Below are 16,932 nucleotides of genomic sequence, written 5' to 3'. Positions count from 1 at the left end.
TGATGTGCCCGAAGATGGGGAGCCCGATGAGCAATCCGAAGTGGAGGAAAACGAGGAGATCCTTGTTCCTGAACAGATTTTGGCACATAAGGACAGAAAGAATAAGGGTAAAGTACGAAGGCGGTTCTTGGTTAAATTCAAGAACTATCCTGCATTGGATGCGAAGTGGATGGAGGAGGAGGACCTAGCAGATACTCCTCAGACTGTGAACCTTTACCTTGAAGCTTTTGGTTTAGCATAGTCTACTCCAAATGGAACCCCGAATTCAGCTTGGCCGGAGATCTGGTGCAGTGGGTTGCACAAGAGGGGAGTTCCTCCGCTACTTTGTCAACAGATGCCTTGATTTTTAGAATACTAGAGTGTAGCGCGGATAATGCGTCGTGCTCTCTTCAGTGTGGGTGCCCCTCAGTGCAATGTGCGTGACAATCTCACTCAAACAAATGAAAACTCTCTCAAACAGAATGAAACACAGAAACAACGGATAACAACACAGAAACAATGGATAACAACAGAGACACAACAGTGGACCAGAACAGGTGGACTCAACTAGCTCAAAGAACCATGTACAGACTCTGGCGTGGCAGCACACTCCGCTCCAGCCCAGGACTCATAGGTACAAATGGGGTGTCGAGGCTCAGATGTGCAGGGATGGTGAAGCAGTGCTCTGTGTAAGACTTCCTCTAGACGACTACGTGCCAGATAATCTTGTGAAGCCCCTGATGATAATGACCCAACGGCCCATAAATGTCAACCACCTAAGCCAATCTCCAAAGTGAGTGGTGGTGGTGACCTGGCCACGATGTCCACTAGACCACCGTCCGTATCCTGCCACGTGTCACTGCCTAGCCCAGCCCAAGAGAGTCCGTCCAGTGTGAACCAGACCCGACGGTTCACACCAGACCAACTGTACTAACTGAGTGTCTTGTGAAAGTGACACTGTAGCCTGCTACAGGTTGCCTGCCACAAGACCACTCACCGTCCCGGTGAGAGGAATACTGAAAAAACTGTGAAAGAAAACCATTAGGTACTGCATCTGTACATCCTTCATGAAGCAGGTTCGAGGCCCAAAAGTGGAGTTTAAACACACTGCACTGCTAAAAAATGATGTTCTACAGCAAAGAGATAAGCTCAGTTTGATTCTAGTGCATCATTATCTGCCCTAACCATAGTGATAGTAAAATGACTTGGTCCATGCTTGCAGTTGCAGACGAACTTGCCACATTTTTTGCAACAATACTCTTCTCGCAGGGAGGGATGACCATAAGCCCGAGTAACACCGCAAATAGGGTTAAGCTATAGGTAGCTCCATCATGATGGCAGAACAGAAATGCCTTCACAACAACAGGACGCAACCAAGTGAATGCATCGAGCCATCTTATCATGCAGGTGTTGGGGGAAAAATTTCCCGAGTCTGAGAAGGGTGGGGAAGGCTAGATAGGGGCGAGGTGGGGAGGGGAGGGGAGGGTAGGGTAGGGGCGAGAGGGGGTGGGTAGGGCGAGGGGAAGGGAGGGGGTGGGTAGGGGCGAGTAGGGTAGGGTAGGGGCGAGGGCAAGAAAGGGTAGGGGCGAGTAGCAAGAAGGGGGTGGGTAGGGGAGGGTAGGGGCGAGAGAGTGTGAGGGGGAGGTAGGGACGAGAGCAAGAAGGGGTGGGTAGGGGCGAGTAGGGGGTAGGGTAGGGGCGAGAGCAAGAAGGGGTGGGTAGGGGCGAGTAGGGGTAGGGTAGGGGTGAGAGCAAGAAGGGGTGGGTAGGGGCGAGTAGGGGTAGGGTAGGGGCGAGTAGGGGAGGGTAGGGGCGAGAGAGTGTGAGGGGGAGGGTAGGGACGAGAGCAAGAAGGGGTGGGTAGGGGCGAGTAAGGGGTAGGGAAGGGGCGAGTAGGGGAGGGTAGGGGCGAGAGCAAGAAGGGGTGGGTAGGGGCGAGATTGTGTCATACCATTTTGAAAGTGCAGGTTGAGGACAGAGCCAACTATTCTCAGCAAGACGACTATCAGGAGCAGGGAATTCATCAAGCAGGACCTGTTCTGTGAAGGGATTTGGCTAGACACAGAGGTTAGCTTCGTTTTGGTTGGAGAAGCAGACACCAATGGGGCTGATGTTTGATGGGGGCTGAACTCTTTTTTAGGGGATTTCTTCCCGTTTCTATGATTCTTCATAGGCTCACCAAATTCAAAGGCTTCCACCAAGGGCACATCAGGAGTAGCTTCTGTGACCTTCGACCTTTGAGCTGGCTCCGGTGGCTCATTGGAAGAGGGTGTACCTTCAGTCAAAGAGTGAATCGAAACTCCAAAACAGGGCATAGATTTGGTAGCATCCAACCACTCCAACAGATCCTCATCTGACCCGTCAGGTGGAGTAGGCTGTTCCAATTCGAGGTTGGTTGCTAAGGACAAAGAACTATGTTGCACCACGGGATCCATACCACCTTCTAAGAGAATGGGTTGCATCGAGGAGCCAGAATTATGTATCCACATTGCATCATTTCCCCAATCATGGAGTGCTTTAGTGTGTCGCAGCCATGGTCTTCCAATAAGCAAGGGAAATCCGCCCTCAACCTGGGGAAGACGAACTACCACAAAATCCAAGTTAAAAGTAAAGTCTTGTACCTGCAGAGGCACATTATCCACTATGCCCACTGGGTAGACTATCCGCTGGTCGGCCAATGTCACTGTGAAGGGAGCAGGGCGAGTAAGCTGTAGACCTAGAGCTAACATAGTGAACTCGGGCATCAGGTTGATGCCAGATCCACCATCCACTATCACTCCTGAGAATTGCCGACCTAAAACGGACACTGTAAGGCGAGGGCTTCTATAATCAGTGAGTGGAGCAGCAGGATTGGATATCATATAGGACTCTGACTGTCGCACTGGGAGGTGCCCGCCACTAGGACCTGCTCCAGGGTAAAGTGACTGAATAACTGCAAGGGTGTCACTTGTGAAACTCGCATCTAGTCGAAGCATGTCATACAATGACACTTGGTGAAAGGTATTCTTCAATATAGTCTCTGCTGTAGGTTTTTCTCTTGGGATCAGTGTCTTCTCAGTTTCCTTGATCTTTTGTAAGTCAGGAATTGCTTCTAAGAAAGCCCCATCAATATCGGAGAGCATAGTAAAAGATCCTTTCTTAGCACTAGGGGATGGCATGTCAGCTGCCCTAGGAGGTGTAGGCATTGGGGAGGAAAGGGCTGTACCTGCTGGAAGATTGAGGCCGAGGGCTGCCCTCTGAGCTCGTGTGAGGACACCAGCTGGCTCCTCTACCAGCTGCAACTTGTCTTGAGAGGCAATCATATGGGCAGAAAGTGGTGGCTTGGGGTTGGTACTAACTGCTATCAAATTGATCTTGGGAAAGGTGAATTCAGGTCTGCTCTGACTTGGGCTCGCAGAGGTAGAGGCGCGTTGTTTTGGACAATCCTTAGTGTAGTGATCCTGAGCCTCAGGGCAAAGTTGACACGGAGAAGAGCCTTCTGGCAGAGGGCATTTGCTCTGATAATGCCCATATTCTCCGCATCTGTAGCAGAGTATGGGCCGATTGGGAGGACGAAACGGGGGACGAGGTGGTTGCTGCATGGAGTTGGAGGCTGAAGTGTAGAAGCTCTGAGGGGTTGAGGTGGCATTAGCATTATAAAAACTTTGAGTCGGGAAAGTACTTGACATACCTTGGACAGCAGGGTTATTGAGCAAAGGTGACATGTAGTTGGGATGGCCGTAGTGGGAAACCATGTTGGATGATGGTGCTAACCCTTGTTGGAGAGAAGGACCAAGACTTTGCTGTATTTTGTGCAATCCCTTTAGGTAGTAACAATCCTTGTCCTCATGTCCAGATTTTTCACAGAAGTGGCAGTAAACCCGAAGGGGGCATTCCTGCGGAGGGTGCCCTGGAGAGCGGCATGAGCTACACCAAACCGTAGCCTTAGTCTCTTGCTGACACTTGAGCTCTTCTAGCTCGCGCTTAATCTGTTCCAATGCCTCATGATTTGGAGGCTTCTCTTGTCTAAGAGAGAAGGACCTCTCCTCTTGAAGAGCTCGCTGTAACTTTAGGGCTTCCAGTTCCCTGCGTAAAGAAGTTAAAGGATCAGCAGGACTACCTTCCGAGAACAGAGAGGGAGTATCTATGTGAGGAGAGTTGTTGAACAGCTTCCTAGCCCCCTCTATCCTAGTAGCAGCTGCGATGAACTCCTCGAGAGTGGCGTCGGGTCGGAGACTCTCTCGGAGTTTTTGTTGAGAAGTTTTGGGAAGCGCCTTCTCCACCCACTTTTTAACCATGAATTCACCGGGTTGTTGGGGGAGCTTGGCCACCAGTGACTTAGTTTTAGTCATAAGCTCTGCAAAAGTCTCCTCAGGCTTGAGCACCATGTTGGCCAACTCATCCAACACCTTCTCCTGGTAGTCACCCGGCCTGAAAGCTGCACAGAACTGCTGTCTTAAGGCTGCCCAAGTTGCAAAATGGTTCTCTGCAAATTGGCTGTACCATTTATCTGCTAGGCCATCCAAGGTGGATGGAAATAGTACCAAGTAAGCATCTTCTCTGTTCAGCCCACGTCCCCTACAGAGAGATACAAATCTTCTTGCATGGTCGTCAGCATCTTTTGAAGACAGCCCTTTGAATGTAGGGAACTTGATGTTCACCTTGGCCAAAACACTAGCTAGTGGCTCCATGATTCCTTGCTGAGTCTGTTGCACAATAGCTTGTTGTAGAAGAATAGGAGAGAGCTTTTCTGGAGAAGGTGATCGCGAAGATGGGGAACCTGATGAAGGAATGGGTGATGTGATATGTGGAGGTATAGGTGATGAGGTTGAAGGATTTCTACAAGGTGTCAAAGGTCGTCTTCTGTGATAGTACTTCAGAGGGCTCAGTAGTGGGCTTTGACGCTCAACTGACCTCCTTGTATGTGTCATACAGTGACCTCCAAACCAACCAAGCTTTGGGCAAGAAAACCTTGAACTGACTGAAGACTGGTCTAGACTCTACTAGACCAGACGAGTGTCTAGACCAGCTGGACCAGGGACGAGGAGGACTAGACCAGGGTCTAGACCAGACAAGTGACTAGACCAGCTAGACCAGGGTCGAGGGGGTCTAGACCAGAGACGAGGGCAAGTTGGACCAGGGCGAGAGGGGACCAGACCAGCAAGGCGAGAGACTTAGACTGCACAGGCGAAGCGAAGACACAAGCTACTCAACAGAGTGAGACTTCAGTTGAGGTCCCACCGTGATCGCCAAAATGAGAGCACCTATAGCGCGGATAATGCGTCGTGCTCTCTTCAGTGTGGGTGCCCCTCAGTGCAATGTGCGTGACAATCTCACTCAAACAAATGAAAACTCTCTCAAACAGAATGAAACACAGAAACAACGGATAACAACACAGAAACAATGGATAACAACAGAGACACAACAGTGGACCAGAACAGGTGGACTCAACTAGCTCAAAGAACCATGTACAGACTCTGGCGTGGCAGCACACTCCGCTCCAGCCCAGGACTCACAGGTACAAATGGGGTGTCGAGGCTCAGATGTGCAGGGATGGTGAAGCAGTGCTCTGTGTAAGACTTCCTCTAGACGACTACGTGCCAGATAATCTTGTGAAGCCCCTGATGATAATGACCCAACGGCCCATAAATGTCAGCCACCTAAGCCAATCTCCAAAGTGAGTGGTGGTGGTGACCTGGCCACGATGTCCACTAGACCACCGTCCGTATCCTGCCACGTGTCATTGCCCAGCCCAGCCCAAGAGAGTCCGTCCAGTGTGAACCAGACCCGACGGTTCACACCAGACCAACTGTACTAACTGAGTGTCTTGTGACAGTGACATTGTAGCCTGCTACATAGAGTCACTGATGTCTCTTTGAGCTTTAGGGATGCTGAGAGCTGACAGTATTCTACTGTATGACTTTATGAAATGGAATTCCGGAATATGAAACTGATTTGTTCTTGACTTGTTTTTAAGTGCAGGAACTGATAGACGAAATGACTACCGCATTTTGGTCTGCAACATTTTGGTCTGAATGATCTCGAATAGACATGGTTGCAATAGGGGTTAGCCAATCGTGCATCTATGAGATCCTGAGTGGATCTAGATGCGATTGCTAACTACATTGTCAATAAATCATGGTCTAAGATTCGAATGAATGTTGAATGTGATTTGTCATGTGATGTGACTGTCGATTGGTACATGTGCTAGATGTGTGTTCCTAGTGCATCGGTACTAACAGTCAGTGTCTGCTAAGGCAGTTTATGGCTTCTGTCTATTTTGCAGGCGTAATCGAGGGCGATTACAATGCTTTCAAGAGGGGGGTATGTCACAAACGGTGACGTGGCTGTCCAATACATACACACACACACACTATCTCTCTTGATGTGGCTGCCTTGGGGACCCCCGGAAATGACCCGAAAAAGTTGACATGGCTAGCTGTACAGCAGCCCCGGAAATGGCGGAGAAACTGACACGTGGCAGCTGTACGGACGCCCGCAAATCGCGGTAGATTTTTCAGCAGCTTTTTGACAGCTTTTGGCTTTGCTTTTATTTTACGCAAGAGATGAGAGGGAGGGAGAAGCTCTTGCTTTATTTTATAAAAGCATAAGAGAAAGAGAGAGAAAGAGCCTCTGCTTTATATTATGAGGGCTTTTAAAATATACCCAAGCTTTTGATTTTCAGCTTTTGGGGCATTGCTTTTTGCATCCCTTGTAAACCTTTATATAGGTAGTTGGGCTCTCACTTCTCAGAGTATCTGGACGCAGAGTCTGAGAGTGAGTCCCGGCTACCCACTTGTACTTTGCAATAGATTAATACAAAAAGAAATACCGAAAGGGACGCCAGTCTTGGGGCCAATATCTCTAGGCACGGAACTCCGCCGGGCTAGTGTCAAATCAATTGTGAATTGTGAACTGTTTTGAAGTGATTATTTGTGCTGTCGCTGTAGATTCTCGACTTGGAGTGTCCAAGTCTGTTACAGACAATCGTTGTCCAATAAAGAAAACCATACAACAGAGACTCCAAGATCAAGTAAAAATATGGCGGGTTAGAAATCATAAAAGGATTCTCAAGAACCTAGACATCTAACAGCTAGAGACTCTCCAACCTGAAGCAACTCTGGAGGAGTTTGTCGCGGCCGCTACGAAAATCAAGGGGGCAAGGCGGTTATTCAAGGACTCTCCCCAGGTAAGGTAATTCTAGGTATTAGCCAAGCTATTGCCTTGGGAAACACTTTGTTAAAATTCTAGGCATAATCTAGGCTGATTGACTTGCTAGAGGCTTGCTGCATTTGACATTTCTTTTGGTGGTAATAATATCGGGGTTGTGCTTTTTCTTCTTTTTTCGAGACAATCGTTGTCCAATAAAGAAAACCATACAACAGAGATCCCAAGATCAAGTAAAAATATAGCGGGTTAGAAATCATAAAAGGATTCTCAAGAACCTAGCCATTTAACAGCGAGAGACTCTCCAACCTGAAGCAACTCTGGAGGAGTTTGTCGCGGCCGCTATGAAAATCAAGGGGGCAAGGCGGTTGTTCAAGGACTCCCCCCAGGTAAGGTAGAGTCCGCCTCAGTTCTCATGGAAAGTGCCTCTGGCTCCTCGATTTCTTTATGCAGGGAACTTGAAGCACTGAAATAACAACGAGCTCTTCAGGAGGAGAGGTCCTCCTCTCTTTGACAGGAGAACTTAGAAGTCCCCACATGAAGAGGCTTTGGACCAGGTCAAGCGAGAGTTAGAAGAGCGTAGGGCTCAGCAAGAGTCTAAAGCGGTGTTCTTGTATAGCTCATGTTGCTCTCCAGGGCATCCTCGACAAAAATGCCCGCTTCGGGCTTACTGCCACCTTTGTGAGAATGTGGACACGAAGACAAAGATTGCTACTACCTAAAGGGATTACGGCACCTACAACAGAGCCTTGCTTCTACTCTTCAACAAGGGTTGGCACTTGCATCTTACATGGTTTCTCCTTATGGCCATCCAAACTACATGACACCCTTGCTGAATACATCCCCTATGCAAGGTCTGCAGAGAAATTTTCCGTCTCAGAGCTCCCTTAGCCCCTCAGAGCTTTTACACCTTAGTCTCCACCTCCAAATTAATTAGTGAAAAAGACCTTCTCAATTAGTGCTGATTTAAAGTAATTGACCCCTAATTCAACTTTCTAGTAGTGGTTATCGTGCGTGTATACCAAAGGTCTCATCTCCTCCAAAATTGATAAGAGCTCGTTGTTGTTCTGTTCACTAGCATATTTTCTCGCACGATAGCTCCCATCGCCATTTTTTGAGGAAGATCGTGTTCCAAGTGTCTTAGTCTTGCGTTTAAAACTTCTAAAACAACACCAGAAATAAACTCACATGTTCTTTAAATTGCAGATCTTAGTAACCCCTTAGCAACCTAGTGATTGTGTGTTGACGAATGAACAAACGGGACTTGTTGTTGGGTGTTAGTACATAGGAATATTGTATGAGAATTTGTGCTTTACCACAATGGAAGCAAATGAGAGATCCATTTTTGTAACTTGTCATGCCAATGATGGAATTTTATGCAACGATTTCCCTATCCATGTTGTTTCGTTTGGTTTACCGCTTAATGATTTTATAGGATACATGTTATTGTACATAAAATGATCTCTATATCTACTTCATGTGAAAATTCATCCTTCTCTGACCAGCTTCACCTAACAATGTGAAGTAGATACATCTCTATATCTACTTCATGTGAAAATTCATCCTTCTCTGACCAGCTTCACCTAACAATGTGAAGTAGATACATCTCTATATCTACTTCATGTGAAAATTCATCCTTCTCTGACCAACTTCACCTAACAATGCCTATCATATTTTTGCTCCATCCCAAGCATGGAAGAACATCCAATAGCAGTTGGCGGCAGTTCATACACATAATTACCAATTTAGTGTGAGGAACCTCTTCAACAATTGCGCATACTGAAATAATTCTACTTAATTTTTGATACTTATGCCCAACCAATAGGATACACTGCATAGTGCTTTCCAAGGCAACATTGTTGGACGTAGCACATAGAAAAATATCTTCTATAGTGCCATCAATGCTATGATTTACTTCATTATTTCCGCCATGATTGCTATCGTCTACTTCATTGTCTTTGCCGTGAATGCCTTGGTGAGCCTCATTGTCGAAAGATACAAAAAATTGTTTTTTCCTCTATCTCTTTAGTAAAGCTATTTGAAAGATTAATAATCTCAACTTTGTTTTTATTGGAGTATTCCTAGCGAACAAAATTTTCCCTATAAATGTTGAATTCAAAACAAAGTGAAATTGATCTCCAAATGTGATACCATTGTTTACTCGAGTTTGAATCTCTACTTTAGTGCTCGAAAAAATAGCGAAAATCTCACTATTGTTTGAACCTCCATAATTTTTGGGATTGATCATAGCATAATTTCAATGGAGAGTTAACGAGAATTGGTTACAAACCAAAAGAGTCCAAGAACGAAGGCATCTTACAAGAAGAAGCCATCGGACTCTTTTGAGAACATAGCACCCCCCCACTCTTAGGAAGCATGGCCCCAAACCAAAAATGTTGTAGCTACTTTGACCTTGAACCCTCCCATTGTCCCACCTCCTATTGAACCACAAAACCCATGGGAGACCTTTATAGGAGAAATCAGAAACTTAGTCCACATGATCTCACCAAGAAACTTCGCGTAAGTCTCAAAACAGAGTTAGCCGCCAAAGAAATAAGAATTGCTAGTCTCGAGGCTCAACTGCAAGAGGTCAAGAACAAATGCCTAAAAGGTACACATGAAGAAAACTCTGAAACGGCACAAGAAGAAAGTATGATATCATAGGAATAATCTGAACAACTTTGGTAATGAAATGTCATCAGTTTTGAAGGAAAAGGAGGGATGAAGACCCAAGAAAACTATATCAGAATGGGAGGTTTACAAGAAGGTTTGTCAATAGGTATCAATCCAAATGAACAACTTGAAGGATACATCATAGCTGTAGACATACTCAAGGAAAGACTCACAAAAGTGGTAGCTTTTATAGACCTTGGTTAACCAACCGACATTCAAATTAAAGAGAAACAAGCCAGAGTTTGCTATCATGATGTAGATGACAAGATCAAGGTAATGAAGCAGCGAAATCATTACAAGGTACATCCATTTGGATTTTGGATAAGGTAACACTCCTACAACTTAAGAATAGAGCCAAGGAATTGACCAAAGTCAGAGAAGTAAGGAAGCAAGTAAAAGGGACAGTTCATAGAGGAGGAAAATCCATCATTAGAGATTCAAGAGTCCACCACCCATTTAAAAAAACGTGGACTTGATACTTATAACATCTCGTCATTTGAGCACATGGTGATTTCTACCATTGTAATATTTATCTTTCATGAGGCATGAGAGTTTTGAGGTTAGGATGCACATGAACATTTGCTTTTGTCATGACCCTAAGTGGATTGCAACAAAGATGTATCTAATTTGTCATGTAGGTCGAGTTTGGGCCTCCAAAGGACAATAAATCTCTCTCTCTCTCTCTCTCTCTCTCTCTCTCTCTCTCTCTCTCTCTCTCTCTCCACCTTGGTTGCCAACGCCCACCTTCTCCTTCCTTCCCTCCTGTTCTCCTTCTCCCTCTCTCCTCCTTGGCGCCTAGCGTCTTGGCCTCCTCCTTCCTCTTTTCCTTTTCCTCCTTGTGCTTCCTCTCCTTCCTCTCTCCTCCCGGGCACCTAGCGCCCCAGTCACCATGTGTCCACTCTGTTTTTTTTCTCTTATCGTCTCTTCTTCTTCTCCCTCCTCCCTGGGGCCTAGTGTCCCGGCCTCCTCCTGCATCTTTTTCTTCTCCTCCTCTTGCCTTTCCTCTTTGTTATCCTTCTCCCTCTCCTCTCAGATGCCTAGTGCCCCAGCCGCAATGCATCCACGCTTTATTTTTTTGTTTTCCTTCTTCCTTCTTCCATCTCCTTCTTCCTGCTCCCGCGTGCCTAGCGTCCCGTTCATTCTTCTCCTCCTCTCCTTCCTCTTTACCTTATCCTTCTCCTTCTCCCTCTCTCCTCCAAGGCGCCTAGCACCTTGGTCACCCTCATCTCTGCTTTTTTTTTCTACTTTTTTCCCTCTACTTCCTTTGGCTTCTTCTTCTTGTCCCTTTCTCTTTCTGGGCGCCTAGCGCCCTGGCCTCCTTGTCCGTGGTTTTTTTCTTTGGTCTCTCTCTCTCTCTTTTATTGTGACATTTGTCATTTCATTTTTGTCATACTCTGACTTTGTATCAGATCCACCACATTGTAACTTTCTGGTCTCATAGGTCACTTTGTCCTTTTGAAGACGTTAATATAACATTTCATTTCTTCCCTCCCCCTTGTGGCGCCTAACGCCTCGACAAAACCCCCCTGCATGGTTTTTCTTTGTTTTTTCCCTCCTCTTCTTTCTTCTTCTCATCTCCTTCTCTCTCTCCTTTTGTGTGTGCAACCCGGCCTTCTCCCTCCTTTCCTTCCCTTCTTCTCCTCCTTCTCCTTCTTCTCCTTCCTCCTCTCGGGCGCCTAGCGCCCATGCCGCTCCCATCGCCCTTCTCTCTCTTCTCCTTCTTTTCTCTCCCTTTCTCCTCTTCTCTTCTTCTCGTTCTTTTCTCTTCGTCTTCCCTTCTATTCTCTTTTCTCCTCTTCTCCTCTCCTTCTGGCCGCCTTAATCTTGCCCCCGCATGTGCATCTCTTTTCTCTTCTCTCTCCTTTTCTTCTTCTTTTCCTGCTCTCTTCTCTTCTCCTCTCCCTTTCTCTTCTTCTTTTGTCCCTCTCTCTCTCTCTCTCTCTCTCTCTCTCTCTCTCTCTCTCTCTCTCTCTCTCTCTCTCTCTCTCTCTCTCTCTCATTCATTCGGCCACTACCGGTACTCTCATCGACCGAGCACTGGAGCTACGGAGATCCAGACGGCCACGATTGAGGAGAGGGGCTACACAGCATCGACGGAGACTACAGCAGAGGATTTGAGCCATACTCTCTCGATATCCAGAGTGCATATGAGGATGGATTCTAGTAGTAGTATCTAGTTCTTTTGTACCCAGACATTGTATTAGATTCACCATTTTGTAACAGCTTGGTCTCATAGGTCATTTTGGCCTTTTGAAGACGTTAATATAACATTTCATTTCATTTCTCTCTCCTCTATATAAAAAAGAAAGGACTGCGGATGGAGAACATCAAATGAGCTACGAAAATGAGAGAAATGTACAGTTATTGACATGAAGAAATTTATGATTTTTATAATCTCTCCCCCTCTTCCTCACCATATTAACCGACTATTTTTGTCTTTTTTTTCAAATCTTGTCTCGTGAAATCATTTACCATGAGGCACGATATCTACGCTCTAGCGTTAAAAAAAATTCAAGAAGAGAAAGATTTAATGCCACAGTCGGAGTTTCAGCAACAACATAAGAGGGTATCTTTTAAAACAGATGGTCCTAGTAATCGACTATGAAGACCATCTATCTTAAAAGATTTCGAGGGTTGGGGGGTCAATAAGATACGATGAGAGAGGGAGAAGAAGAAGAGGCTCTATCTTTTACAGAAATATAAAGGATGTATTTTTTTTCACTTTTCTACTCTTTTTCTGAATGGTGATATTTTCCATGTTGCCCCTTATTCACTTTGATAAATTTATGTCCAATTGAAAAGGAAATTTGAAAGGTGGTCGTACTTTAAAATGAAGCTAGCCTTGAAATCGTCAAATTACGTCCCAGAAAGGGGGAGTAGCATTGTGTAAACAATTACGTCCCCTTCTGCTTTTTCTAGAAATATTGCGATGTTTGCACCAAATTGTAATGGCTATTGGTCAGATTTTAGTCCTATGGCTTCTTCTTACATGGTAAAGCTTGCTCTTTGGACTCTTTTGTTTTGGAACCGATTCTTGTTGACTGTTTATTGAGTATGCTATGATCAATCCCAAAGATTATGGAGGTTCAAGTAGTAGTGTGATTTTGGCAATTATTTCGACCACTGAAAGAGAGATTCAAACTCGAGTAAAGGATGGTGTCATATTAAAAGATCAATTTCACTTTATCCGGATTTACAAGGAAATTTTATATATTAGGAATACTAGATCCTCAAGTAATATTCCTTCAAGCGTGGACTTCAATAAAAACGAAGTTGAGATTATCGATCTTTCAAATAGCTCTATTGAAGAGATGGAGGATTTCTCTTTTTTTTTTGTTATCTTCGGGCAATGAGGCTGACCATGACATTCATGGTAGAGACAATGAAGTAGATCATAGCATTTATGGTGGAAACAATAAAGTATTATATGACTGATTGTAATATAGAAGATGGTTTTTTGTGTGCTACGCCAAAAAATGTTGCCATGGAAAGCACTCTGTAGTGTATTCTTTTGGCTAGACACAATTGTCGACGATTAAGTATAATTACGTTGTCTTGCGTAATTATTAAGCAAGTGGAAGAGATTCCTCAACATTACAATGGTAATTGTGTGCATGAGCTGCCATCAATTGCTACCGGATGTTTTTCCATGTTGGGGATGGAACAAAAATACAATGGAACACAATTATCAACGATTAAGTAAAATTATTTTATCGTGCATAATTATTAAGCAAGTTGAACAAATTCCACAACACTACAATGGTAATGAGATTCCTCAACACTAGAATGATAATTGTGTGCATGAATTGCGGTCAATTGCTACTAGATATTCTTCCATGGTGGGGATGGAACAAAAAAACGATGGGCATTATTGGGTGAAGCAAGTTCAAACAATGACTACTTTCCTTTCTATGATCAAATGAAGTAGTTAGAAGGTCGTTTTATGTGCAGTAATAGTATGTGTCCCATAAAAACATTAAGTGGTAAACCAGACGGCATGGATAGGGAAAATGTTGCATGTAATTCTGTTAATTGGCACGAAAAGTTATACAAATGGATCTCTCATTTGCTTCCATTATGGTGAAGCCTCGACTCAAGATTTCTCTTGCAAGATTGCCCTTGCTTTGTTTACTATGTACCAAGTGATAACAATAGATTCCGTTTGTCGATTCATCAAAAGACACATAATCACCCGGTTGCTAAGGGGATACTGAGATCTGCAACTCAATCAACGAACATCTAAGCTTGTTTCTCGTGCTATTTTAAAAGTTTCAACAATAGGACCAAGGCACGTGCAACTAAATCTTGCTAAAACAAATGGTGATGGGATCAGTCAAGCGAGAGGATGGTGAAGAACTAAACAACAACGAGGTCTATTAATTTTGGAGGAGATGAGGCCTCTGGTACACACACATAGGTAACCACTATTGGAAAGTTGAATTGGGGGTCAGTTAGTTTTAATCAGTACCAATTGACACAGTCCTTTTGTTGTAGATTTAGGCAAATGGTGAAGGAGGCAAGTGCGAATTGAACTAATATGGGTATCAAGACAGAACCACTAAAATTGAAAAATACCTGTGGATATCCATTTTTCCACGGCATTTTGTTTCTTGGACAGTGTGTAGATCTAAATAGAAGATGTCATGTTTAATAATGTCACCAAGTAGGCTTGGATCAAGTGTTGAGAGCTAGTGAATAGAATGTGTCAAGATGGAACTACTGATCTTTGTAAGAGTTGGGTTTCTAGATTGTTTTTTGGAATGAGAGTAAGATGAAGAGATTGTTGTAGGAGACAATTGATATTTCATTTATCTCTACCACAGATTTGGGAGAGATAATCTAGAACCTTCTCTTGGAAGTCACCTTGTCGGAAAACCTCACCAAATTTTTGTCTTAGCACAACATATTTTGTGAAGTGGTTGTCTATGGATTGACTATACTACTTGTCGGCCTAGTTGTCCAAGGTTGAAGGGAATATCACTTGATAAGCATCTTCATGGTTTAGGTGGCGACCCCAATAGGGAGAAACGAGCCTCCTAACGCTTAATAATGACTTTGGCCAGAATGCTAGTTAGGTCTTCAGCCATTGTTACCTGCTCTATGTGCTCTGGAGCTAGCTCTAGATAGAATACAAGAGAATGTAAAGTGTGTGGTAAAAGAGGTGAGAAGGATGGCAAAGAGGTGGCTGAGGTGGATGCTTAATGAGGTAGTGGAAGCGGGATGGATGGCTTCAATTGGGTAAGAAGGGTTGTCGCTTTTTGTTGTAATATCACAGAGGACTCTTGAGGGGACTGAAATTGTCTTTAGACTACATTATATGTGTCATACATAAGCAGGCTATTAACCAACCAGCCTAGTAGAGAGAAGACCTCCTTGCCTGCTAGACCATTGGACCTGCTAGATTGCTAGACATGTCAACCATGACCTACTAGACTACTTGATTTGCTAGACCACTAGACCAGTCGAACACGTAACCTGCTAGACCAATCGAGTCAAGTTGCTGGACTAGTCGACTTGGGACTAGCAAGCTAGACTACTAGACGAACTCTTCAAGCTTGGCAAGCCATGCCACTGTGGGTGCTCCTCAATGCAATGTACATAGAAATCTCACTTCATGGCACACGGCAAGACAACTGAAAGAAATGATGGCATACCTAAAATGATATACAATAAGAAAATGAACTAGAAGGGGACACATCAAGAGAGACCCCAAACTCAGTATGAGGCAGCTGCTCTCAATGTATCTACTATCAACTACCGACTGGCTGGAAACACACGCAACTCCAAACCAAGTGCTCACAAGGTACAATGGGGTTCTTGATACTCAAATAGTGCAGGGAGAGTGCTGGGACAATGACTCGACTTTGGACCAAATAATCGTCCTGGCTAGCTCCTTTGATGTGCTGCCAACAAGTCCATCAGCCAACTGATGCCTAAGTGTGAACCAAGACCATCAACTGTAATTCTGCCCATCGAGTACATATGACAATGCCCAGATACATATTTTGGAGTATGGATGTATTCCATTTATTTACGAAGCTGAGATTGTTTTTTGAGAGGTGGACTGGCCTTGACCTTGACCGGATGTAGAAGCATGATGCTTTGGGAAATCCTTGCTATAATGGTCCTTAGCGTCAGGGCAATGTCGGCATGGGGGAGATCCTTTAGGAAGAGGGCACTTGCTTTGATAGTTCCCCTTATCGGTAACATAATGTATGGAGCTTAAGCCGGGGGATGGGCTCAAATGGATTTTTAGTGTAAAAAAGAGGGCGGGACGGCAAGTGGGGACGGGAAGCCCAAAAATGGGAGTCCCCTGTGACTATGCCTTAAGCTAAGTATGGTATGCTTGAGCTGAGCCAGAAAGGTTATATACTATAAAGGTGAATATCTATTCATCTATAATAGTTTCCAATTTCTCACCTCTATCAGAAAAGCTAATTCTTTCTTGGTCACATTTTTTCAGGTAATACAGACTACCATGAAGTTTTTCATAACTGAAGCTGACTACCTTACATCTGTGCTTAAGGTCAATTTCCCCCTTTAATCGAGCCATTTTGTTGGGCAATCAGGTGCAGAACTGGTTTACGAAGAAAAGGTACACACTGAAGAAACAAGGAGTAGATATTACTGGAAAAAAGGGTCAGATATGTACAGAAAAAAAGAAGAAAAAGGCTGTTCCAAAGACACTGGCTGTGTCAGGTAATTGATGTCACTTCACAAAGGAAAACTCTTTGCTTGTAAATGAGAAATTAACAAAAGTTAAAGAGCAGATGAAAAGAATGATGTGAAGTTGCAGTTTGAAGCAAAATCGTCGAGAGATAGTGCATGGTGGGTAATTCAGTAGATTTAACTTGAGACAATTTTTGTTAAATTCACCTAAATTAAATGTCATCTTTCATCTCAGGTATGATGTGAAGCTTTTCCTTGCACATAGGATGATTGAGAATGGAGATCCGGTGAGGATAACAAAATACATTGTATTGTAGTATATTACTCATGCTTTTTAAACAGGTTATAATCTTTTCAAATCAGTGGTTGCCATGCTTTGCATAGCAAAAAGCTGTAGTCTTGTCTTGCCCCTTGGGTTGGAAGTCTTTAAAGTTACATATTGTCCTTCTATTGGGTACAAGCTCC

The 16,932-nt window shown here is 44.4% G+C and overlaps 1 protein-coding gene across 26 annotated transcripts in view; it reads left to right on the top strand.

The window, feature by feature from the left end:
* Window positions 1-16,932, top strand: part of LOC147436220 (protein SAWADEE HOMEODOMAIN HOMOLOG 2-like) — a 135,731-nt gene that overhangs the window by 74,548 nt on the left and 44,251 nt on the right. For 20 of the 26 annotated variants that reach the window (XR_015185170.1, XR_015185169.1, XR_015185171.1 and 17 more), the window contains exons 4-6: window positions 16,368-16,497; window positions 16,569-16,626; window positions 16,703-16,754. Coding sequence is in view for 23 of the 26 variants with exons in the window: in XM_086489136.1 (XP_086345262.1) it covers window positions 16,368-16,497; window positions 16,569-16,626; window positions 16,703-16,754 (240 nt within the window). In the remaining 3 variants the exon portion in view is untranslated. Of the gene's footprint in view, window positions 1-16,261; window positions 16,498-16,568; window positions 16,627-16,702; window positions 16,755-16,932 lie in introns of all 26 variants that reach the window. The other 6 variants (XM_086489147.1, XM_086489146.1, XM_086489125.1 and 3 more) reach the window with 3 other exon arrangements.

The sequence above is a fragment of the Adiantum capillus-veneris genome, chromosome 18, assembly GCF_014529385.1.
Source record: "Adiantum capillus-veneris isolate H3 chromosome 18, ASM1452938v2, whole genome shotgun sequence".
Lineage (NCBI taxonomy): Eukaryota > Viridiplantae > Streptophyta > Polypodiopsida > Polypodiales > Pteridaceae > Adiantum > Adiantum capillus-veneris.
The sequence above is the reverse complement of the archived record's forward strand: the minus strand, read 5'-3'. Positions and strand labels throughout refer to the sequence as shown.